The sequence below is a fragment of the Curcuma longa genome, chromosome 4, assembly GCF_044706935.1.
Source record: "Curcuma longa cultivar G26 ecotype Majalengka, Jawa Barat chromosome 4, ITB_CL_G26_1.1, whole genome shotgun sequence".
Taxonomy (NCBI): Eukaryota; Viridiplantae; Streptophyta; class Magnoliopsida; order Zingiberales; family Zingiberaceae; genus Curcuma; species Curcuma longa.
Window position 1 is genome coordinate 4,641,382 of NC_133864.1, and position 24,582 is coordinate 4,665,963.

Genomic DNA, 24,582 nt, shown 5'->3' on the forward strand with positions numbered 1-24,582 from the left:
CACTCATTTTGCTGTGTTAATCATCTTATATGTACTAAACCCTTGATCAGAGCTTATCCATAAAAAGAGAAGATTTAAAAGACATTAATAGGAAACTAAGATTAGTGAAGATTTAAAAGAGAAGATAATATTCAGATTCTCCCGATGCAAATTTTTTGATGGCAATATTCCAAACTTATGCTTGCTAGACAGCATGCAATATAATGATAGCAGCCAAATTTTGAGTAAAAATTCAAATCATTATCAATACACTAATTCCAAAGTAGTCTCTATTTTCTAATATACAATTGATAATCTAAGAACTAAAAACAACAGCATTATTGTTTTAAAAAAAGTATACAAAGAAATTGCGCACCAGTTCTTCGCAATTCTCGCATTATTTTCCATAGTATATTGTCTTCTTGGCTATTATCAATTTGAACTGAAACATCTAGATCACCCCATTTGGTGTAAAGGTTGGACACAAATGAACCAAAGGGCTTCACTGTTGACACTGCATCTATAAAATAATTAGCTAGAATTCAGTGCAAACTGCGAGGACAAAATTTTGATTCAATTGAAGACAGTTTCCTTTAACAAAACTTGGTAAGTCAAAACACCCCTAGTGTTGATGTGATATTAAACTGAAATATATCTATGGTCAATGTGTTTTTCTTGATAAGTTAATCACAAATTGCAAGGCAAGGATATACATAAAATTTTGATATTTTTTTTCTTGGTACTAGACAAATTAACCCATCATATTCAAGATAAACAAATAACTTTCTGCGATTGTATCTGCAGATTAGATTGTGTTAATTGATACATTAAATTTGAATCCCAAATTTTGGACAAAAAAACTTTAAAAGATAATTAGCGTACAACCACGATCGGTTGGCGAGGAAAGGAAGAAGGCTCTTCTCCTGGCTCTCCCGGAGCTCGAACAAGATGGGGAAGTCGTCGCGGGTGGTGAGGTCGACGTTGAACCCAGATGGCAGGAGGCGGCGACGGCGCTAGGTTCCCTTGAGAACAGGGGGCGGAGGAATCAGCGATCGAGGAAGATTAGATCCTTGCTCCTCTGCAGTTCGGAGATCCCAAGAGCGAAAAAAGCAACGGAATCGAGCGAGATCCTCTAGGGCCAAATCGCGATGTTCGGACGGCAAGACGCCGAGAAGTCGAATCGCGATCCTCGGACAGCGTCACTCGCGCGCAAAAGAAGGAATCGGCTCTTCGGTTCGGCTCTTCGATCGCGAGGTGCAGCGCCAAGCAGAGAAGAGAATAGGGGTCAAGCGGCGATCAGGGAAACGGCGCGGCAAAGGAGAGAAAAAAAAATATTAGGATTTTGGAAAACTTGGCTCTGATACCATGTTAAAATTATCTTAATCAAAAAGTAATCAAAAAGAGCACATGTACTAGGCTTATATAACCAGCATAATCCTAATAATATAAGAGGAAAAGGACCTATCTACCTCTGCTTCTCACAACATAATTTAATAACAAATTATGTATTAAAAGTTATTGTTATTTAGGTAAACATTTAAGTAATTTTAATTTTTTTAAAATATGATAATTATGATACTTATGAATTATTAAATATTATTATGCCATAAGATATTTATCAATTTATACGAGAATTGTAAAAAATAACAATTAATTTGTATAACTGCTTAGTATATACAATATTTTAATAAACTAAATATTCATACCCACAAAATGCTTATTAATTGAATTGACTCTCACTACTAGAAATGGAAATATTAGGTTACAAACACCGAAAAAAATCATCGAGACACTAGTAAACTTATACATTATGGAATTCAAGTTTGAGTATGAAAGTGGCTGTAGATACTATAAACCATATAATCTCAAAAATTACCTCGAAAGGCTGTCAAACCTTGAAGACAATCTTTCAATTTATTGATCTCAATGAGCCGTTTGATTCGATCATGTTCCGCTGGTTTTATCTCAACAAGGATGTCTCTCAGACAAATCTCAAGCACATGAAGTCTATTGTTGCTAGTTGATGAAGAACCATATGAGTCCATTAGTCAACAAAATTATACGAGTGCCTGCAACAGCAAACAATGGTTATCGGAAGAAAATTACATGATCAACAAAGAAAGTTTGGGTAATTCTACAATTTAATTTACAAAATACCAAGAAATGACAAACAACGCTTTCTCTAAGAACAAGTGTGCATAACATGCAAACTATGAGAAATTGCACTAGATATAACATTATGACCTTTGGTAAAAAAAAATATTAATCCAGAGTAACTTGTCCATTCCCTTGGATAGATTGCTAAGTGTTATATGCGAGTTGAGACCTACAGCTCCAGTTTTGAAAGAGTCAATTAGATTGGTAAGGAGACTATACTGATCCAACAAGAGTAAAGGCACACCGAGTTATCCTTTCTAACATTTAATGAACAGAACATTCGAAAATTCCAAAAGCAAACAGGAAAACTCATACTTTGCATACATTTTTAGGTTTCTCCAGAAGATTTTAAAAGGCCCCAGACAGAATAACAAGAGATCAGCTTTATCCGTTAAACAAGGCATCCAGATGAACAAAGAAAAAGGAGAAACGTCATCGGATAAAAACAAAGCGCCCCGTCAACCATCAAAACCCTAAAGTTTGCATGGCGAAGAAAGAAAAGCACGATCAAGAAACATGAGAAACTCCACTGCATACCTCAGTCGCAGTAACGATCAACAATGACGTAGGCCCAGAGAAAAGAGCACCGAGCAAGAGATCGGATAGATTGGTAGTGTTCGCCGGTGAATCTTTTCAAATCATATCCTCCACAAAGCAAAAATTTATTACCATTTTCGCCGTTTCTTTACCGGTGTGCGTCCCTCTCCTCCCTCTCCTCTCTCTCTCTCTCTCTCTCTCTCTCTCTCTCACCTCTTTCTCTCACTCTCACTCGGAAGTGAAGTGGGTTCCTTAGGGAATAAGTTCTCCACCTTTTTCTACAACAAAGGAAGTGAAGTGGGCTGCGTCGACTCCAGCTCCTTGGGACGTGCTCCACGTTCCATAAACATCGACGCGCTGAACGTACCCATTTTATACTGGATATATAACGAAGGCTGTGGTTGTGGGCCCACCCAGACGCCGCGGCACGAAAATCTGGTGAGATAGGTTTGGGTACGAATGGTGGAGCAGGTTGGGATGGAGTTGAGGATTAAAATTCGATGTATTCTTTCATAAATTAAAAGAGCGTCGAAATATCACATGCGCATCTCATGTTTCAAATATCAAATAATTATTATAACTATACAATTCTACTATTAAATATTTAAAATAAATTTAAATTTTAAAATTTAAAATTTAAAATTTATAATCTTTAAATATTATTATATTAAAATATTATTTATCAATTTAATTAAAATTATTTTAAAATAATTATAAAAGTTATGAGTAACTATTGAATATAAAGTCATCATAAATATATATTTTATTACACAATTATAACACTATTTATATTTTTACACGTAAATCTTAAATGATAAACACATTTTAAACATACTATAATAGTTATTAAGTAGTTTTTATCTATTGTAATAGCTATTAAATAGTTTCTCCACATTATCATAACTACTCAATATAAATTATAAATCTTAAACTCACTTTAAACATTCTGTAATAATTATTAAGTAATTTCTATATATTATAATAACTATCCAATATTTTTATATATTGTAAAAACTACTCAGTAACTTCTACAACAACATTAAGTGAAGAATACTTCCAGAATAAAATTATGAGAAAATATCCATTTGATTTTAAAAAAAAATTGTCTTTACGATAATTTATAAAATTTAAGGAGTTTTTTTTTTGCCCAAATTAAAAAGGAGTCTTTTAAAAATAATTAAAACAACAACCAGCTTAAATTTTAGTCAAAGTTTTGACTAAGATTGCTCTCTAAAATTCTGCTCCCGCTCATGAGATTTTAATGCCTTATTTATTTTTATAATCTAGTTGGGCTATGGGCTAACTTCGCCCTATAAATATTAAACGATTAATTTTAAAATTATACAGTCATCTCCTATTCGCCAACCACACAACTTATTCACCCTCTGAGATTCAAATTTAGTCTTTGTCCTTAAAATTTAGTCAAAGTTTTGACTAAGATTGCTCTCTAAAATTCTGCTCCCTCCTCGTTTGAGTTTTTTAATACTCATATTTCATAAAATAAATCTATATATGAAAAAATATATATAGCTCATTAAATCTAATAAGATTTTTAATTTCTTATTAAAATTATTTTGTAAGACCAACTAAAAATAATATTTATGATTTAAATAAATAAAAAAATTTAAAAAAATAATGAGTAGATATACAATAAATATGTGAAATACAAAATCTGTACACTTTAGTACGATAAAGGATAAATCAATATTTTTATATATATTTCTATAAAAATTTACTGATTTAAAAATCTAAAACTAACAAACATCCAAAATCATGAAATAACAAGTCTTACATTAAATAATAATAATTTAACAAACATCAACAAGTAACAAACTAATCATGCGGTAGATTCACTCCATCCATCATTTAAAATAATAAATTTTTACGATATTCAAAAGGACATCCAAGTAAAGCTCTCAACATCTTCGGACATTGAATGAGATACAAATAGCATTTAGAAATTCTATATTGCTCAACACCCAATTGAGCCAATAAATTCCACACTTCATTTTCAAGAATGGAAAGTTCATTTGATTTAACCATTTTATGTGTTGAACTCATAATAGCTTGAGCTACATGGTTAATTGCATTGTTTATACCATCATCATCAACTTTACCTTTCTTTGCACTCTTGTTCTATGATGATGCTGAAGAGTTAGCTTGAGATTTAGTTGGTTCAGAACTAGGAGTTGGAATTTGAACATCCTCATTAATTGCATTTGAATTATCCAAATGGATTTCTTGTTGAGATATCATAAATTCAACTTCATCAATAGTTTCAAAATGATTTTCACCAATATTATTCTCCACTTCCATGCTAGCTATTCTTTTTCGCATTTTTGACACCAGTGTTGGCATATTGTCCCATAGCCCTATCTTTCCCATATAATTGAACTAACTTTTCACAATTTCAAATAGGTTTGCTCTTCCATTCGGCAGCTGCTGGTTTGATCTACAAATTACAATATAATTGAATCAAACATTCATTCATAGATAGTATCACAAAAGAAAATCAAATATAATTTTCAAATACATACACACCTCAATTAGTTGTTGCAAAACTTCAAGTTCAGCACTGAAGAATTCTGTAATGGGATCACATACAAAACCACTCATACCATTCTTAAATATAACATTACATGAAAACTAATGTTTTTAATATGTTTCATGTGATTTTGAACCTTATCCTTATCGATAAGTTTGTCGAGAAAATTTTCTTTCAATTCATTCACAAATTTTTCAAATGCATGTGTAGTAAAGGTTCCACCAACCCTATTGCCTATATTATATTGGTTCAAATATGCATCAATAAAAGCATCATCCATTACTTTATTCCAAACACACTGATTATTCGCCTTGTTTGTACTTGCATGTTCACTTTGCCAGTCATTCTTTTTTAGAATCCTTGAAAAGAAAAATATAGTAACAATCAAACATAGAATCATATAAATAGTCATATGATATAACATTCAAATAACATAATAAATTAAAATGTCAACATTCACAATCATCCAATTACAAGAAAATTTATCCAAAACCACAAGATAAACAAATAAACATAAATATCACATATTATAATCTAACCACATAGCCGTAGTTATGGAATCCCTAATCAATTCTCCCTTTCTTGCATCTTCATTGTCATCTCAATTACTATAATTTTCTTCTTGATGATCACTATTATTATTAAATTCAACATCAACCTCGGCAAGCAATCCCTCATCTGGATCAACATTAATTAGGTAATTGTGCAAAATACAACAACAGAGAATAATTTCTTTTTGAGTTTCAACTTCATAATTTGGCTTCGTTGAACTTCCTATAATAGCAAATCTTTTCTTAAGGACTCCAAAGACTCTTTCAATTGCATTGCGTAAGGAAGAATGTCGAAGATTAAATAACTCTCGAGCATTTCGTGGTAAATTGTGGCTATATTCTTTCAAATGATAACGTTCTTCTCAATATGGTGTAATAAGACCGCTTTTCAACATGAATCCAGCATCAACAAGATAAAAATATATATATGTTATTAAATTGTCAAAGCAAGGAAAGTCTAATCACAATATATGTCATTTAATTTACTTTCTGGAATTTTAAGGCACTCTTGTCTGGTTAATACATTTTTTATTATTCTTAAGTCAGATATTGTACCTTCCCACCCGTCTAAGATACAAGTGAATTTCAAATCAATAATGTGCATGCTGCTAAAACATTTTGTGTTGGAAAATCCTTTCTACCACGAAACTTTGGAGCATCTATGGGAGAAATTTTAACATGAATATGTGTTCCATCTATTGCTCCAACATAATCCTGATATACCATGTTTAAATTATTAATAATTATGAATATATAGACATAAATCTATACTAGTCAAAAGATAAGAATAATACTTTTACCTTAAAAATAGGTAGAATCAATTGCTAGTGAAGATTTCTGAATGAACTTGTGACCCATCCGGTTGTTTGAGAAATTTATCCTGCAACTCCATTATAGCTCTTAAAACATTATAGAAATGACGACTTACTGTTTCTCCCGATCGATAAAAAGAAACCAAGTTCACGATTTGTAACATTGTGACCTAGCAAATAGAGTGTTATTGCTACTTGTTCTTCTACAGTAATCCTTGTGCCATGTCATAAACCATCTTCTTTGACTAAAAGATTACACAATCCCACAAATGCAAAAGGACCCATTCTAATTATATTATGACAATGATCATTAGTTAGTAATTTTGTCATTAATTCATTTCGTACATGTTTTCTTTCTAATAGTACAAGGCAAGGAATTTGATTGTTTTGTTTGTGCCTATTTCGTGCATACTAAGCCGCAGCCAAACAAACAACTTGTGCTGATGCGAGTAAATGCATACGATGCAACTTAATGAAACCATTATGTTTATCATTTTGATCACCCATCTATAATTAAATAAATAAAAAAATAAATTAATATCACATAAGATATTCATACTGTTAAATAGAAAGTAAAAAAAAAATCTCATCTTCCTTAAATTAAATCATGCAATATGTTTATGCTAGTATGCCTAGAGTGCAACAACTATGTTTATTTGAAAAAAAATTCAAATGCACAATAAGAAATTCTATCATTTTGCATCCAAATAAGCATTTCTTTTGTATCATGTACTAGCACAATAGAAAATGTCATTCATCCAATAAAAAATCATAATTAAGATTATTGTTCGACAGTGATTGTTTAAAATGTTATCAGAATCAACAAACGTCAAGTTAGATGCAATATGACTAGCATATATGATCAAATTAACCCCAAAAAAAGTGATCCAAAAATGTATTTAACCTCAAGTTTCAGGGTATGTCCGACCATAGATTTGACCTACCCAATAGTGATCTTGCAAATAAAGCACAAACGGCTCCCATAGAACGTACATAATGGAAATGTGCAAACACACAATAAGTATCATGTAGAGCAATGTCTAGTCCAGAATTTGCCAGAACTATTCCAGTGAGTCCTCCTATGGTAAAAAAAAAAAAGATGAACCCGAAGGCGAGTGTTTTGTATCTTTGAATCCATTCATATTATCTTCGAGTTATATGACGAGCAATCAAAAGGAAGGACAAAGATAAGATGATATATTCGTATTATTAGCACTTTTCCAATGAAAAATGGCAAAAACAATGACTACGATATGCGCTCTTGTCCATTCAGATATGAGACTGTTGCTGAGGGCAAAAGGAGGAGGAGAGGAGGATATTATGATTACCTGTCTCTATTCTCTTGAGTTTTATTTTTGGAGAAATTTGTGATGAAAGTCGACGTCGAGGAGTGTGAGCAATGAGATCCTGTGACGGTTGTGTTATGTGATGAGGAGCGACAGTGCAAAACAAAATACCTAATAGATGAGTTATTTTAATAATTAATATTTTAACATAAGGATAAAATTGAAATAAATATTTTTAAAATTTTCTTCCCCTCCTTACGCCTCAAATCGGGGTGTAAAAAATTATGTTGATTCGTGAGCATGCAAGGGTAAAGCTTACCCTTCTCTCCCCTTCCCCTCTTTCACTCACTTCATCCCAAACAAATGTTAAGATTCTCTTTCTCCTTCTTTACCTTTCCCTCACCTCCTCCCAAGCGATGCGTCAGTATTTGCACCACACCCGTGGAGGCTCTAATACTCGATTTAGCTAAAACTATGAATGAGAGAAAGAATGATAAAAAAGAAAAATCAAAAAATCAAAATACTATTCTTTATTTACCCATTGAAAAAAAAAAGGCAAATCAATTAAATAAAGTTAAAACTACTCCAATTATAATTTAAAAAATAATCAAAACTACTCCATCGAACACTAATCAAAACTATTTACTGTTCGTTTAGGACGAGGTGAGGGAAAGGGAAAGAAGGGTAAGGAAGGGAAAAGAGAATCTTAACCCTTATTTGGAATGGAGTGAGTTAAGGAGGGGAAGGGAAGAGAAGGATAAGCTTTACCCTTGTATGCTCACGAATCGACATAATGTCTTACATTCCGATTTAGGATGTAAGGAAGGGGAAGGAAAACTTAAAAAATATTTATTACAATTTTATTCTTATATTAAAATATTAATTATTAAAATAACTTATCTATTAGGTTTTTGTACCGTTGCTCCTCATCACATAATGCGAGCAGTCACAAGGTCTAATCGCTCACACTCCTCAACCTCGACCTTCGTCGTAAATTTCTCCGAAGATAAAATTCAAGAGAATAGAGACAAGTAATTATAATCTCCTCCTTCTCCTCCTCCTTTTGTCCTCAGCAACAATCTCATTTCTGAATGGCATATGATAGACTTCCAATATGATAGACTTCTGTATGTTCAAACACACGACTTTCGAAAAGATTTGTAAATAGCTTCATCTTTGACTTTATTGTCAATGTCATACTAGTCATTGCTAGCATCGTCGATCAACCAGCCAATGTGTTCAAATTGATGTCAATCATGCCAAGGTAGTCTGAGGCGATGATTCTGAGCAATATGACAACCTTACAAGGATGTCTATTCCTTCATGAATTTTCCTTGTATTTTTTCAATAATTTTCTTTTATTATTTTCGATTGTCACGTCTCATATGATATAACTCCCTACTAGACCTTCTTACAGTTTTGATATATTAGTTATTCCATTATGCATCATCATAGCATATGATAGACTTCCATTCCATTTCAGATGAAGATTCATTGGTAGGTACTACTACACTTATGTATTTGGAAAATCTTTCACCATTTTCATTTGAACTTTTTTTTTTGCATGGGACAAAGACAAGTATCTAATAAAATTATATTTATTTATATTTAATTTTTAAGGTTAGAATTTCTTATTGTACATTTGAATTTTTTTTTCAAATAAACATAGTTGTTGCACTCTAGGCATACTAGCGTAAACATATTGCGTGATCTTAATTTAAGGAAGATGAGATTTTTTTTACTTTCTATTTAACAGTATGAATATCTTGTGTGATATTAATTTATTTTTTTATTTATGTAATTATAGATGGGTGATCAAAATGATAAACATAATGGTTTCATTAAGTTGCATCGTATGCATCAACTCGCATCAGCACAAGTTATTTGTTTGGCTGCGGCTTAGTATGCACGAAATAGGCACAAACAAAACAATCAAATTCCTTGTCTTGTACTATTAGAAAGAAAACATGTACGAAATGAATTAATGACAAAATTACTAACTAATGATCATTGTCATAGTATAATTAGAATGGGTCCTTCTGCATTTGTGGGATTGTGTAATCTTTTAGTCAAAGAAAATGGTTTATGACCTGGCACAAGGATTACTGTAGAAGAACAAGTAGCAATAACACTCTATTTGCTAGGTCACAATGTTACAAATCGTGAACTTGGTTTCTTTTTATCGATCGGGAGAAACAGTAAGTCGTCATTTCTATAATGTTTTAAGAGCTATAATGGAGTTGCAGGATAAATTTCTCAAACAACCGGATTGGTCACAAGTTCATTCAGAAATCTTCACTAGCAATTGATTCTACCTATTTTTAAGGTAAAAGTATTATTCTTATCTTTTGACTAGTATAGATTTATGTCTATATATTCATAATTATTAATAATTTAAATATGGTATATCAGGATTATGTTCGAGCAATAGATGGAACACATATTCATGTTAAAATTTCTCCCATAGATGCTCCAAAGTTTAGTGGTAGAAAGGATTTTCCAACACAAAATGTTTTAGCAGCATGCACATTATTGATTTGAAATTCACTTATATCTTAGCCGAGTAAAGGTACAACATCTGACTTAAGAATAATAAAAAATGTATTAACCAGACAAGAGTGCCTTAAAATTCCAGAAGGTAAATTAAATGACATATATTGTGATTAGACTTTCCTTGCTTTGACAATTTAATAACATATATATATATATTTATCTTGTTAATGCTGGATTCATGTTGAAAAGTGGTCTTATTACACCATATTGAGAAGAACGTTATCATTTGAAAGAATATAACCACAATTTACCACGAAATGCTCGAGAGTTATTTAATCTTCGACATTCTTCCTTACGCAATGAAATTGAAAGAGCTTTTGGAGTCCTTAAGAAAAGATTTGCTATTATAGGAAGTTCAACGGACCCAAATTATGGAGTTGAAACTCAAAAAGAAATTATTCTCTGTTGTTGTATTTTGCACAATTACCTAATTAATGTTGATCCAGATGAGGGATTGCTTGCCGAGGTTGATGTTGAATTTAATAATAATAGTGATCATCAAGAAGAAAATTATAGTAATTGAGATGACAATGAAGATGCAAGAAAGGGAGAATTGATTAGGGATTCCATAACTACGGCTATGTGGTTAGATTATAATATGTGATATTTATGTTTATTTGTTTATCTTGTGGTTTTGGATAAATTTTCTTGTAATTGGATGATTGTGAATGTTGACATTTTAATTTATTATGTTATTTGAATGTTATATCATATGACTATTTATGTGATTCTATGTTTGATTGTTACTATATTTTTGTTTTTAAGGATGCCAAAAAAAAAAGGACTGACAAAGTGAAAATGCAAGTGCAAACAAAACGAATAATCAGTGTGTTTGGAATAAAAAAATGGATGATGCTTTTATTTATGTGTATTTGAACCAATATAATATAGGCAACAGGGTTGGTGGAACTTTTACTACACATGCATTTGAAAATATTGTGAATGAATTGAAAGAAAAATTTCCCGATAAACTTATTGATAAGGATAAGGTTTAAAATCGCATGAAACATATTAAAAGACACTAGTTTTCATGTAATGATATATTCAAGAATGGTATGAGTGGTTTTGCATGGGATCTCATCATAGAATTCTTCAGTGCTGAACTTGAAGTTTGGCAACAACTAATTGAGGTGTGTATGTATTTGAAAATTATATTTGATTTTCTTTTGTGATACTATCTATGAATGAATGTTTGATACAATTATATTGTAATTTGTAGATCAAACCAACAGCTGCCGAATGGAAAAGCAAGCCTATTCGAAATTATGAAAAGTTAGTTTAATTATATGGGAAAGATAGGGCTACGGGACAACATGCCAACACTGCATCAAAAATGTGAAAGAGAAGAGCTAGCATGGAAGTGGAGAATAATATTGGTGAAAATCATTTCGAAACCGATAAAGTTGAATTTATGATATTTCAACAAGAAATCCATTTGAATAATTCAAATGCAATTAATGAGGATGTTCAAATTCCAACTCCTAATTCTGAACCAACTAAATCTCAAGCAAACTCTGCAGCATCATCAAAGAACAAGAGTGCAAAGAAAGATAAAGTTAATGATGACAATATAAGCAATGCAATTAACCATATAGCTCAAGTCATTATGAGTTCAACACATGAATGATTAAATCAAATGAACTTCCCATTTCTAAGAATGAAGTGTGGAATTTATTGACTCAATTAGGTGTTGAGCAATATCGAATTTTTACATGCTATTTGTATCTCGTTCAACGTCCGAAGATATTGAGAGCTTTACTTGGATGTCCTTTTGAATATTGCAAAATTTATTATTTTAAATGATGGATGGAGAAAATCTACTGCATAATTAGTTTGTTACTTGTTGGATATATATATTTAGATATTATATAATATGCATTTGGATGCTATGTATTTGGATGGTTTTAAATGTTTGTTAAACTATTATTATTTAATGTAAAACTTATTACTTGATGATTTTGAATGTTTATTAGTTTTAGATTTTTATATCAGTAAATTTTTATAAAAATATATATAAAAATATTAATTTATCCTTTGTCATACTAAAGTGTACAAATTTTATATTTTACATATTTATTGTATGTCTACTTATTATTTTTTAAATTTTTTTATTTATTTAAGTTATAAATATTAATTTTAGTTGATTTTAATGATTTTGACAAGAAAAAACTTACATTCATAGATTTAATGAATTATACATATTTTTTCATATATAGATTTATTTTAAGAAGTAGGAATATTTTTATAATTTTATATATTTAATTTTGTTATCTTTTTTTTCCTTCCAAACAAGATAAAACATGTTGCATTAACTAATCTCCCCTTCTTCCCAAACAAAAAGAATATAAATACTTTCCTTTCCCATTTAAACACAAACGGCTCCAACGCTAGTTAACCCAGGTAATGGTTAAACAAGTGAGAAAGAAAAGCAGACCTTTATTTGTAAGCCTCTGTTTTCATTATTGATGCGGATGGAAATCCATTGCTTTGGAACGAAAAGGAGTAATCCATGGCGCCGTTAGAGAAATTAAATGGATCGTACCTTCTTCCCCGTCCCATCGGCCATGTTGTAAATCCCACGGCCCTGTTCAGCAAACAGAGATGGTTGATTCACTCGAACGACAAGCAGAGAAAAGCATTGGCGAAGGAGAAGCAAGACGACAGACAATGAGGTCAAGGCAGGAACCTGCTAGTGCAAGGGGAATTGCGACGGAGGTTACTCTATCGAAACGCCCTTTCAGGTACTGCTGCTGCTTCTGAAGCCTCTCCCTCGGCAAGAAAGGTGCTCCTGCCATCCTATGAGATCACAAGAAGACCAAGTGAGTAAAGAAACAAAGAATAGAATCAGGAACTGAAACCATGGAATAACATTCTTAGTGTTTAGTGAGGTACAATGCCCATCGTTCTTGATGATTTCGAATGTCTTTCTTATCTCAAAATTAAGATTATTTGTTTTCTTTATTCTCTCCGTTTTTGAAATTTCTCATGTGGCTGATACTGTTCACAAGAGCAAACAGAGGAACAGAGTAGAGAAAGAAAAAACAACGATCAAAATGCATTAACTGTGCGATCGAAATCCAGGACTCTCCGATCATTAAGCAGATCGATTGAAAGAAGAAAAAACCGCAAGTCAAGATGAAACTCACCAATCACCTATCAGAGACCAGATCGACACATGGTAGACGAGAATCACGCGGGATCTACTAGATGGAATTAATAAAAATAACAAGAAGAAAACAAATGTGAAGTTGCTCAGATCTACAACTGCAGAAACAAAAGCAAAAACACAAATCCGAGATGCACTTCGAAGTACGGAGAAGGAGACGGAGAAGAGAAGGCGAAGAGGATTACCTTACGATATCGGAAAGGGGAGGCGGCGAGGCGAAGAGGATCGGCGGCCGCGGCGGTGGAGAACGAGGAATCGTCCACGATCGAGTCGCTTTCGACGATGCGGATCCCGTATTTGTACGGAGCAGAGGAGAATCGGAAGATCTGAGCCCTTGATATAATGAGAGTGATCATCTTGACCGTCAATTCATATCAACTCATTATGTGACATTTATTTTTAAAAAAGACATTATTTTTGGATTTTAGCTGAAAGGTGATGATTTTAAAATTTAAAGCGATTTTATAAATAAAATAAATATTGAGAGTAAAATAGAAATTTTCTAAATGTCAAACATGGAATATACCAGTTAGTCGAATTAATTTTTAAAATATTCTCTAGGCATACTACCAAGCACCAACAAATAAAGCATTATAGGTTAAATTAACTAACTAGATCGTTTTGTTCATCCTTTGTTTGACATAGTATAGTATGGATAGTTATCGATAATATTGATAGCTCTAAATGTCGAAAGATATAGAAGTAATGGTCCTAACATTATCCAATGGAACCCAAAGCCTCTTGCTATTTTTTAATTTACATTTTAAACTTCATTATTCTCTTTAGTTTTGTTCACTCTCCAAGTTTGATGTGGCTTGAACGCAACAGAATACTTGCAAGATTTTGCATGTATAACGTTCAAGCTAATTCTTGTGTGTGTGAATCAGTGATTACGCCATTGATTAAGATCGTTAAGCTTTTGAATTGTTAGTAGTTAAATGGAGTGTTTTGTAGCTTTTCGAAACTATTGTTAGACAAAAATATTCATGGGCCATTGATCGACCAAAGAGTGTAACCATCATGAATTGCACAGCGGCATAGGTCACAACATCTCTACCACCTAAATCATAACCATCATTCTTGCCTCTATTTAAGCCACCTCCCTCATCTCTCTCTACCTACCTTCATATTTTTAACACCTCCCTTGAACTAATGGAAGGCTTAATTCCCTTCGTCTACAAAGCTATCGTTCACTACATCAATGGAGGAGGAAGAGATCGAGCTCCAGGGAATTCGACCTCATGGTTCGACGACTTGCCCTCGACCTCGTACGTGCGTTTACCATCAACCACCGGTGATGATTCAGGTCGATTCAGGCCAACTGATGTTCACCAGCCACCTTTCCTTGCAACATCGCCTTTGATTGATCAACCGGGGTCAACTTCAACCGAGTCACTTGCCTGCCGAACCACTTAAATCGATCGCAAAGGCAATCGAATAAGTTCGTGCTGTTTAAATCAATCCCAAGGAGCCGTGCCATGAATTGTGGGGTGTAAATACGAAATAGGTGTGAATAATCAAGGTTGATAGAAAGATGTAAAGTATTTAGGTTATGTCTAAATACTACATATGTTCTTAAGATCATGATGTATTTGTGAAAATTGAAATGGGTAAGGACAATCATAGAAGTTCTTGAGTCGTCGAGCGAAAAGATTGTTGCGCTATAAAGATGGAATGAAATGGGAACGACGAAGAAGACTTCGTCTCATATCGTCTCTAGTACAAAGAACAAGCAACAAGTTGTTAGTTGCAATACTTTAGATGCATGGACTCATTCAATCAGCATGTTGAATTAAACTCAACATAAGATCGCTCGAATACCATTTGTTGGGATAAAGCAATTAATTTGTCATCAATTTATTGAGTCTTTTTATTAGATAGTAGGTCTATGTACAATTTATTAACTAATGTAAACCCACAACACTAACAATATCTTGATGCAGTTAGAAACTTAAAGTATCAATGGGTTGATAGAGAGAATAAGAAAATATCATTTCAATGTGTCAAACTAGAGTGGTCGAACCCTTTTGGACTAGAAGAGAATCCAACCATCATCAAATCTAAAATGATAGGATATAACTTGGTGAACTTGGATATTGGTAGATATTGATCGGGGCTCGACCAATTAACTAAGCATGTCAAGTCTTCTTGATTGGGCATTTTAATGAAACTCAAGAGGAAAAGATGATCGATAGCAATTCAAACTTTTAGTCTCACATTGCTAACTAAGGTTGCTTGTTTCTAACTTTCTATATTAGATTGGATTGGATTGGGCTACCTCTTGAGCTTTATCATTTCCCATCACTAAAAGATAAACAAAACCCTATATGATGCCCTATTTTGTCAGGGTACAGCATGAATTCGCTAATTTTTAAGCCTATGCAAAGAACTAGTTGCTTCAAATGTTGCCAAGAACTATATCCGATTCAATTCAACATCCAAAAAGAATGATTTTTCACAGACAAAACTAAACAACGAACAATTCAATGTTCTAAGTGGCAGAGTTCATGCATCGATCACGCTAATTGACAAACTGTCACAAAGTTTCGTCATGCATTCAAGAAATATTATTGAAATCACACCAATATTCCTCAAATTATCAATTCAACTTAGTAATTTAAATTGTATTCTACTGCAAGAATCAGGACATTCTCTGAAAAAAATAATAATTTAAGGCAGTTATGAATTAATGCTTACCTTACATGAGTACGGAGGAGTCCGAACCCTAACGCCGGCCGTGATGAGATCTGCGAGTGAAGGCGTAGAAGACGATGCCGGAGTAGATGATCATTGCGATCGGGATGAGTGTCACGATGGGAACGATGGCTCCCACGGCGGCGGCGCTGCAATCGAGGCGGCCGAGCTTGATCTGGACCACGTTGACGAGGGCGAGGGTAAGAAAGCCGCACCCGAGCACGGATCCGACTGCGGAAGAGAGGATCCCGCCGCGGAGCAGAGCCTTGTTGACCCTGGCGGTGCGCCCGTGAGGGCGCACTATCCGGATCGCCTGCTTGAGGCAGAGGGCGACGAGGCTGGAGAAGAGGAAGGCGGAGAAGGAGAAGACGTGGAAGGAGACGAGGTCCTCGGCGACGCGGTTGCTGGCTGCGCAGTCAGAGTCGGGGAGTCCACCGTCGGGGTAGCGGGTGGGGTTCCAGGCGAGGCCGACGAAGACGGCGAGGGTGAAGAGGGAGTTGACGTTGACGATGCCGTCGAGGGCCGTGATGTGGATGCTGGTGCCTCCGCCGGTGGATTCCAGCTCGAGTCCGCGGTGGTGATGGTCTGGCCGGAGATCGTAGTCTTCTTCTCCGTCCATGGCGGAGATCGATCGAGGAGCGAGATTCGCTGCGTACAGTCGCGACTGAGTGTTCGCTTGCCTTTTGTCGCCTTTCTACTGTGTTTGAACTTTGACGGGCAATTTCCAAAATGCCACCTGACGTTTGATAATTTTAACAGAACCCCTCAGATTAATTTCCACTAAGATTTTTTTATTAAAAAATCTAAAACACCTCTTTTAACCTTTTCATATTATTATTTAAATTATTCACTAATTTAATAATAAAACAACAAATTTTAAGAGTATTTTAACATTAATGAAAATAACTCCTGTATAAATTTTGCAGTTGACTTAATAAGAATTCATTTATTTCAATAGGTTAAAGAGTAATATTAAGGCGCATGAAATCACACTTTGTGGATGAGTGCCAAGTTTAACCATTAAGGCGCATGAATTCCCTCTTATTTAAATAAAAGGCCGGCCCATTATACATCAACATTGAAGATAAACCCATTAAGAATAATTTCACTTCAGCAGAAGGAACATTTATTTTCATTATAATTAAAAAGCGATCCATTTTTATATCAGATAATCCTAAATGGTTGCGATGCCAATGTGTGCGCCGTCGAGTTGCGCTTCCAACGAGTCCGGAATTGCGGCCAACGGTGATCGGACGACGACGAACGGCAACGATGAACGAAGGGAGATCGGCTGTCGCGCGGCGTTTGTCGCGCGGCAGATCACTTATATATATATATATATATATATATATATATATATATATATATATATATATATATATATATATATATTTGATATACTGCGCGACGAAAAAAATGCGACTCCGTGCGCGATCGATCCACGCCGTCCACGCTCGATCGCGATCAACAGCAGCCGTCCAAAAATCGCGATTGCACAGTGTTTCTCCTCGGACCTTCGCCGCTTCCCGGCGTCCGTTCATCGCCGTCCGACCACCGATTGCCGCCGGACCGGACCCGTTGGAACCGCAACTCACCGGCGGTCCGGCGGGTGCCAGAGTCCGGCCCCGATTCGGCCGGAATCCGGCCGAATTCCGGCCAAAATCGGCCAACAGACACTGTAGGCCCATTTCGGCCGGAATCCGGCCGGATTCCGGCGAAATCGGACACCAGCGCGTCTGCTCTGTTTCGGCCGGAATCCGGTGCCGATGTGTGCGCCGTCGAGTTGCGCTTCCAACGAGCCCGGGATGGTGGCCGGCGGTGACCGGACGGCGACGAACGACGGCGATGAACGCGGGGAGGTCCGGCGGTCGCGCAGCGGGGTCGCGTGGGGGCGTCGGGCAGGATATATATATATATATATATATATATATACGATGTTTGAACAACTAGTGCTACTAGAAGTTATCTCACTTCCTAAATTTATTTTATGGGTGAAATATGAGGTCAGACTATCCATCTCAAGATTAATCTGTGTAAGCTAGATGTACAAAATGATTATCATACTATTGTTATAATATTGTAACTAATTAATGATTGTTATAACATTATATAACTAATTAATTGTTATATACTGTAGTAACTACTTAATTAAGTATGCTAGTGTAGGCTTAGCACCCATTAATTAGCTATTGTAATAATAATATAATAATTTTGAACATATTGAAATGATTTTAATTAGGTTTAAAGAATTTTTTTTATCAAATTGATTTAAAAAATTATTAAAAATGTTCTATGTATAGCTATTATAATAGAGTTAGAATATATAAGAGTATTTTCAGTATTAAAAATAAGATGAGACGTTTTTTTTAAAATAAATGAATACTCTTTGATTTTTATTTAATTTTAATTGAGAAAAATAAAAACGCACATTTATTTTCATTATAATTAAAAAGTCATCCATTAAAAAAATATTAAAAAGTGCCCATTATATAATAGTATTAATTGAAATTGTCTAATTAGTTGTAACGAAAATAAAAGGTGCATTTTTAATTCAATAAATATGAAAAAAAAAATAGAGAAATATAAAATTGAAGGTGTCGTTTTCATGATTCTGATAATTAAAGGCGTCCTCATACATTTAGGGGAGTTTAAAATTATGAAAAAAATAAAGAAATATGTATAATTTATCTTAATTATTGCTAAACAAAATTGATAGAGAAAAAAAAACAAAAATGAGCTGGATGAGTGGCCAATTATTTGGTGTCGTGTGGACTATTTTGTTTTGTTCTCTCAAGTTGTTATGTCAACATTTCACATGAATTTTTAAAAAATAAAAAAATAGTTAAATATTTAACATTGACTTTGGAGCAGTATTCATTATCAACTATTTTTCTTTTTAAATTCACTATAAATTATTTTAATGTATTATATATATATATATATATATAGTAATGTTAATGATTGAATGGTGCATGGAAGTGGAAATGTACGAATGGTGTAAAAATATTTTAAATTTAATTTAAAGTGATATATTAATTTATTTGTGTTACATTGTTTGAGTGGAGTGCATGAAGGAGACATGTTGGAGTGGATAGTAAAGAGGGATAAGATTTAGAAATGGGTGTGAAAAAGAGATGAAAAAAAAGTGATTGACAAGAGGGGGAATGTATGACGCAAGTAGGCGTCGCGAGTAGATAGTCGGGCGCTTGGGAATAGGCCGCGAGTTGAACTCGTAATAGTATAATTGAGAGTTCAAAAAGAGGCAACAAGTTTGCGAGCTCGTATTCGGCTTATGACATATAGATGATAAGAGAGAAAAGAATCTCTCGTTATAAGATCATTGTGCATATGGCGGGAGGAAAGAAAATCTTGTGTGGTTGAATTCAATTTATTTGAGATATATAAAAAAATCACTACACTAATAAATTAAGAATCCATCCTTTCATTAATTTTAAAAAATATCTAAACTTCCATACAAACGTCACCAAAAATTTATTCCTTTTTAAAAAAATTATAAATTTATTTAATAGTATAATTTTTGTTCTATCAAATTGAGTTCAAAGTTGAATGGCAAAATGGACACACCATCAAACTTCCGTTAGCCCATCGTAATTTTGGATATTGACATCTCAGTCCCTCCCATCATGGCCAACATTTCATCATTAAATAAAGTTGTAGAGAAAATAAAAAATAAAAAATAATAATAATTAAATCATTTCAACATTAAGGTAGAATCTGCCACCCAGCGGCCTTACACGATCGCCCTCACGACCATCTGTGAGGAGGTAAATTGGAAAGTTGCAATTGATCACAACGGAGGAGGACATTACGTTGGTTCGCCGAGATTTGATTCTTGTCCACTTCAGCAAGTCTATTCCGTCGTAACCAATTCAACTATGCCTCGAGGGCAATAATAATTAAATCATTTTAATAAAAGGTGGAATCCGACACCTCAGTGGCCCCACACAGTCGGTCCCACAATTATTTGTGAGGAAGTAAATCAAAAAGGTACAATTGACCACGACGAAGGAAGGCATTGCTTTGGCTTCATCGAGATTTTACCTTTGTTCCACTTCAACAACTTTGAATAATAATTAAATCATTTCAATAAAAAAGGTAAAATCTACCACCCTAGCGATTCCACACGATCGATTCCACAATCATATGTGAGAAAGTAAATTAAGAAGTTGCAGTTGGTCATGACAGAGGAGGGCATTACTTCAGCTTCGTCGAGATTCGATCCTTGTCCATTTCAGTAACTTTACTTCGTCGTAATCAACTCAGTTATGTCTCAGGACAAGTAATAATTAAATCATACACCATGAGCGGATTGCAATATTCCACATTTTACTACAAAATTTATTGTAATAATAATAATTTAAATAATTTTGAAATATTTATTGTGTTATTGTGTTAGTGTTATTTTGAAATATTTATTGGGATGAATCAGTCAGTATAGGTAGAAAAGAATTCACTTATAATAATGATTATGAAAAAAATATAAGTTATCGTTATAATTAGTTGTAGAGAATGGACTACAAGAATTCTTCTTTGTTAGTCCTCACGAGGTGTGTTTGATAATATTAAAAACTCGTAGGGCATTCTAAAAAGGGTACTAAATTTGAAGGCCATGTTGCAAATTTTCTCCGCAATAAAACGCGCGCCTTCTCTTCCTCTACCTATCAGTCTCTCCATCTTCCTCTCTCTATCTCCCTTTTCCAGTGTTTGGTTGTCGCTCCGGCGACCGGAGAGCAGCGTCGGCATCGTTCCTTCCACTTCCCGCGATCTCCGACACCGCTCGCTTGCACCTCTGTATTTCAGCCGCCACCTACGTCGAGGAAGAGATTCGCACACCGATGGCGAAGGCGTTCGAGGATAGCGATGTTTGGCTGTCGGACGGGGTCCCCGAAGACGAGGGCGGTGGCGATGGGAAGGTGGGAAGAAAAGATTGCTTCCCGATCGAGTTTCCTTTCGAGTTCGCCGCGAATCTCGAATCGCCGGTGGAGTATGTGACCGAGACAGAGGCGAGCGACGAGGACGGGGAGGATTACGTAGCCGGGCTTACCAGGCAGATGGCTCGATACTTTCTCCAAGACGAGGACGAGGACGAGGACGAGGACGAGGCGGTCACCGCTGATGCTTCGGAGGTAAATTCTCAATCTCCTTTTTTTATCTGAGAAATTTTTGAGGGAATCGGCTGATTTGGGGCGGATTTGATGTAGGCAATGGCTGGATCACCTCAATCCACGCTGTGCGCGCCGTCGTCATCGTCGAACAAGAGGAGTTCTAACGGGCCGTCGCTGGTGTCATCCCCGATAGAGCAGAGAGGGAAGGGGAAGGACCCCGGCGTTCTGCTACACGAGGCAGCGGGTCAGGTGATGCGCCTGCGCATCAACGAACTCGGTCATCGAGAGAGCATCCTGGACTGCGGGAACCCTAATAAGACTTCACCGGTGCCGACTTCTCCAAAGAAAGCCGCAGCCAGCTACTTTTCCCCAAATCCTGCGTTCACGCCGCAGCAACTACAAGCAGCTCATGTGAATATTTTCCTTCCCTAATCCATGGCAACCATAACCAATTCCGTTCTCCAGATTTCTGATTTCGCCGCTTTTCCCCCTGTAGACTTGCCAACGCCGACAATCGATAAAGCAGCAACACTCGGCGGCCTGGGCAAAGCAGAGCAAAGCCAAGTCCGGCGGCGGAGCTTACGGTGAGAACACCCGGTACTGCCGGCCTTTGGATCTCCCCGCCTCCGCTTGGCCGCCGTTGAGAAAGTCCCCTCCTGCGCAGGCGCAGCAGCAGAAGCCGCCGCCGCCCTCCTCGCTCCCCGGCCGCGGCATGCGCGCCGTTTTCCTTCACGCCGCAGGGGCCAAAAAGGAGTCCGCCGGCACCGGAGTCTTCCTTCCGCGCACCGTCGGCAAAAAGCGGGATCTGAAGAAAAAGACGGATCTGAAGAAAAAGACAGGTACAACAGCAAGCAAATTCCTCTTCGTCTTCTATCGATCAAATTCCAATTTCTGTATCCATCAAACTCGTCCACAACGAATTCGCTCCAAGCATGTGCTTGATCTCAGCTTCACTGTCGCAATCTGCCATTTCTCGCCCTAACATCACACTTCCCTTTTATCAGGCTGCAGTTCGGCCATTTTGGTCCCCGACAGAGTAGTCCAAGCGTTGAACCTGAACCTCGAAGACTTCGCCGCCCAGCCTCGCTTCCCTGGAGGCTTCGTTCTCAGCCATGGTAATTCTGTCGATCCGCCCTCCAATTTTTCACACGAAAGAGCTATTTTTACCCTAAAACGAGCCCTTTATGTCCTTCTCGTTCCATAGATGTTCTCATCGGACGAAGTAAAGCCCACAAAAACCCCCACCATATGCCGCCGCTGGCGACGCCGGTGCCACCACAAGTAGCGGCTGCGGCAGCGGTTCCCGAGAGTCAGCTTCCTCGGGAGTGGACCTACTGACCTCGTCTGCCCTACTAACACCGATCTCACAACAGCGTAGTGGTTACTGGTTAGGTTAGATTGTAGGAGAAGCAAAAACCGAGGGAAAAGGAATTACCGATCTCACGGCGGCGGTGGCGGCGTGGTCGCCGTGGGGGAGATTCAACAGGGAAGCACGGTAAGGTTTAGCAATAAAGCCGTGATTGTGTTGAAGTTCATGTTGTTGAATTACGTTATTCAGATAATTCTCAATCTAAAATTTTGGATATTTTTTCGATCGGGCAAAAATTAAAAGAGCCTCCTAAATCATGAAAAGATCATTTTTTAAAAATGTCTTATTATATTATTTATTCCAAAAATATCATTACTTAAACGTTTTTAACTGTTATAATATATAACAATAATTCTGTAATTGCATGAATAAAATTAAAATAATTTTGATTAAGTTAGTATTCTATATATATAATAATTTTGATTAAAATAAAATAATTGAATTTTATAATATCGTAGTTGCGAAGTAATTGATTTTTGTCCTATTTGATTTGGATCGAATAATTGATACTGCGAAGGTAGGTAGAGCTGCAAGGAATCAAGGACCATAAACTTAATTTTTCTTCCGTATAAAAAACAAAATTGGAAAAGGTTCTTCGCTTTTTTTTCCTTAACATAATTTTGATTAATGCATTGCAGTATATCTCTTCACATTTTCCCCGGTGTAATAAATCGCAGTGGGACGGCGGAGCGGGTCCCGCAGTTTTTGGTGCCTGCCCGAGTGGGCGGCTTCTAGGCCCACAACGGCGTTGTTTCCGTGCTCTGCCGCCGGAGATGCAGCCTGGCCCACGAGCCGGGTCTGACTCAATCTCGACCCATGTTGAACCTAATACAAAGTTTAGGTCGAATCACCCTAAATAATAATATTTTATTTAAAAAAAATATATAGATGAGCTCGAGGACGTGGCCAGGGGTGAGTATTCGGTTAAAACCGAATCGAATAAACCGAAAATCGAATAAATCGAATTTTTTCGATCAAACCGAACCGATCGAATTTTTCAACGATAACCGAATAAACCGAACCGATATAATATCGGTTAATTCGGTTTTAACCGAATTAACCGATATTTTTAACTCAAATAATTTAATTCAATTAAAATCATGATAAAGGTTGATTCAATTAAAATGATGGTACGCCAATAAGATCTCGCTCGCTCATGCAATTTCATGCCTTGCAGGAAAATTTAGCAAGAAAATCAATAGGACATTTTGGAGCGGAGCAGACAGTTAGCTTACATCTAGCGTCTGCGGCGAGAACAATGGGAAGGTGCTTGCGGCGAGAGCGACGGGAGAAAAGATGATTGAGGTGGACGGTAGACCGGCGAAACCTTGGAGTCACAGCCATTCACAGGCGCCCAAGAGCATCGGAGAAGATTAGGGCAGAAGAAGCGGAGGAGTCGGGAGTTGATGGCTTGTTGTGGCGTGAGTGAGCGAGCGGCCAAGAGCATCGTCAGGCGTCGGCAACGGGAGCGACGGGAGAAGATTAGGGCAGAGGAAGCGGAGGAGTCGGGAGTCGGGACTCCTCGGGACGGGAGTTGGCGTGAGTGAGCGAGCGGAGAATGCAGATTGATTTAGGGTTTTTTACTTTTTTTTTAGCATCTTTACATTTAAGTCCATTAATTTTCAGTTTTTTCGATTTTTTCGGTTTAACCAAATAACAAAATCTAAAACCGAAATAACCGAAAAAACCAATTTTTTTAATAAAAAAAACTGAAATTTCGAAATAACCGAACCGAAATTTTAAATTCGGTCGGTTTATTCGGTTTAACCGAATTCTTGCTCAGCCCTAGACGTGGCTCGATCAAATC

At 35.9% G+C, this 24,582-nt stretch overlaps 2 protein-coding genes and 1 long non-coding RNA gene across 4 annotated transcripts; 1 reads left to right on the top strand and 2 right to left on the bottom strand.

Annotated features, from left to right (window-relative positions):
• Positions 1 to 360: 360 nt before the first annotated feature.
• Positions 361 to 2,837, bottom strand: LOC141827713 (uncharacterized). 2 transcript variants are annotated; one of them, XR_012601702.1, is made up of 3 exons: positions 2,674 to 2,837; positions 1,856 to 2,048; positions 361 to 493 (listed from the first exon to the last, which is right to left on the bottom strand). It is a non-coding gene; the product is annotated as an uncharacterized LOC141827713 (long non-coding RNA). The 2 variants fall into 2 exon arrangements; XR_012601703.1 differs by having other exon boundaries at positions 361 to 499.
• A 13,236-nt stretch (positions 2,838 to 16,073) lies between these two features.
• LOC141828399 (uncharacterized) lies at positions 16,074 to 16,942 on the bottom strand. The gene has a single exon (XM_074715827.1). The coding sequence runs from the start codon at positions 16,897 to 16,899 to the stop codon at positions 16,312 to 16,314; it is 588 nt and encodes a 195-aa protein (XP_074571928.1). The 5' UTR covers positions 16,900 to 16,942; the 3' UTR covers positions 16,074 to 16,311.
• A 3,986-nt stretch (positions 16,943 to 20,928) lies between these two features.
• Positions 20,929 to 22,953, top strand: LOC141827741 (uncharacterized). Its single transcript, XM_074715055.1, has 5 exons — positions 20,929 to 21,427; positions 21,503 to 21,817; positions 21,903 to 22,245; positions 22,411 to 22,521; positions 22,611 to 22,953. The coding sequence occupies exons 1-5, from the start codon at positions 21,137 to 21,139 to the stop codon at positions 22,742 to 22,744; spliced, it is 1,194 nt and encodes a 397-aa protein (XP_074571156.1). The 5' UTR covers positions 20,929 to 21,136; the 3' UTR covers positions 22,745 to 22,953.
• Positions 22,954 to 24,582: the final 1,629 nt, after the last annotated feature.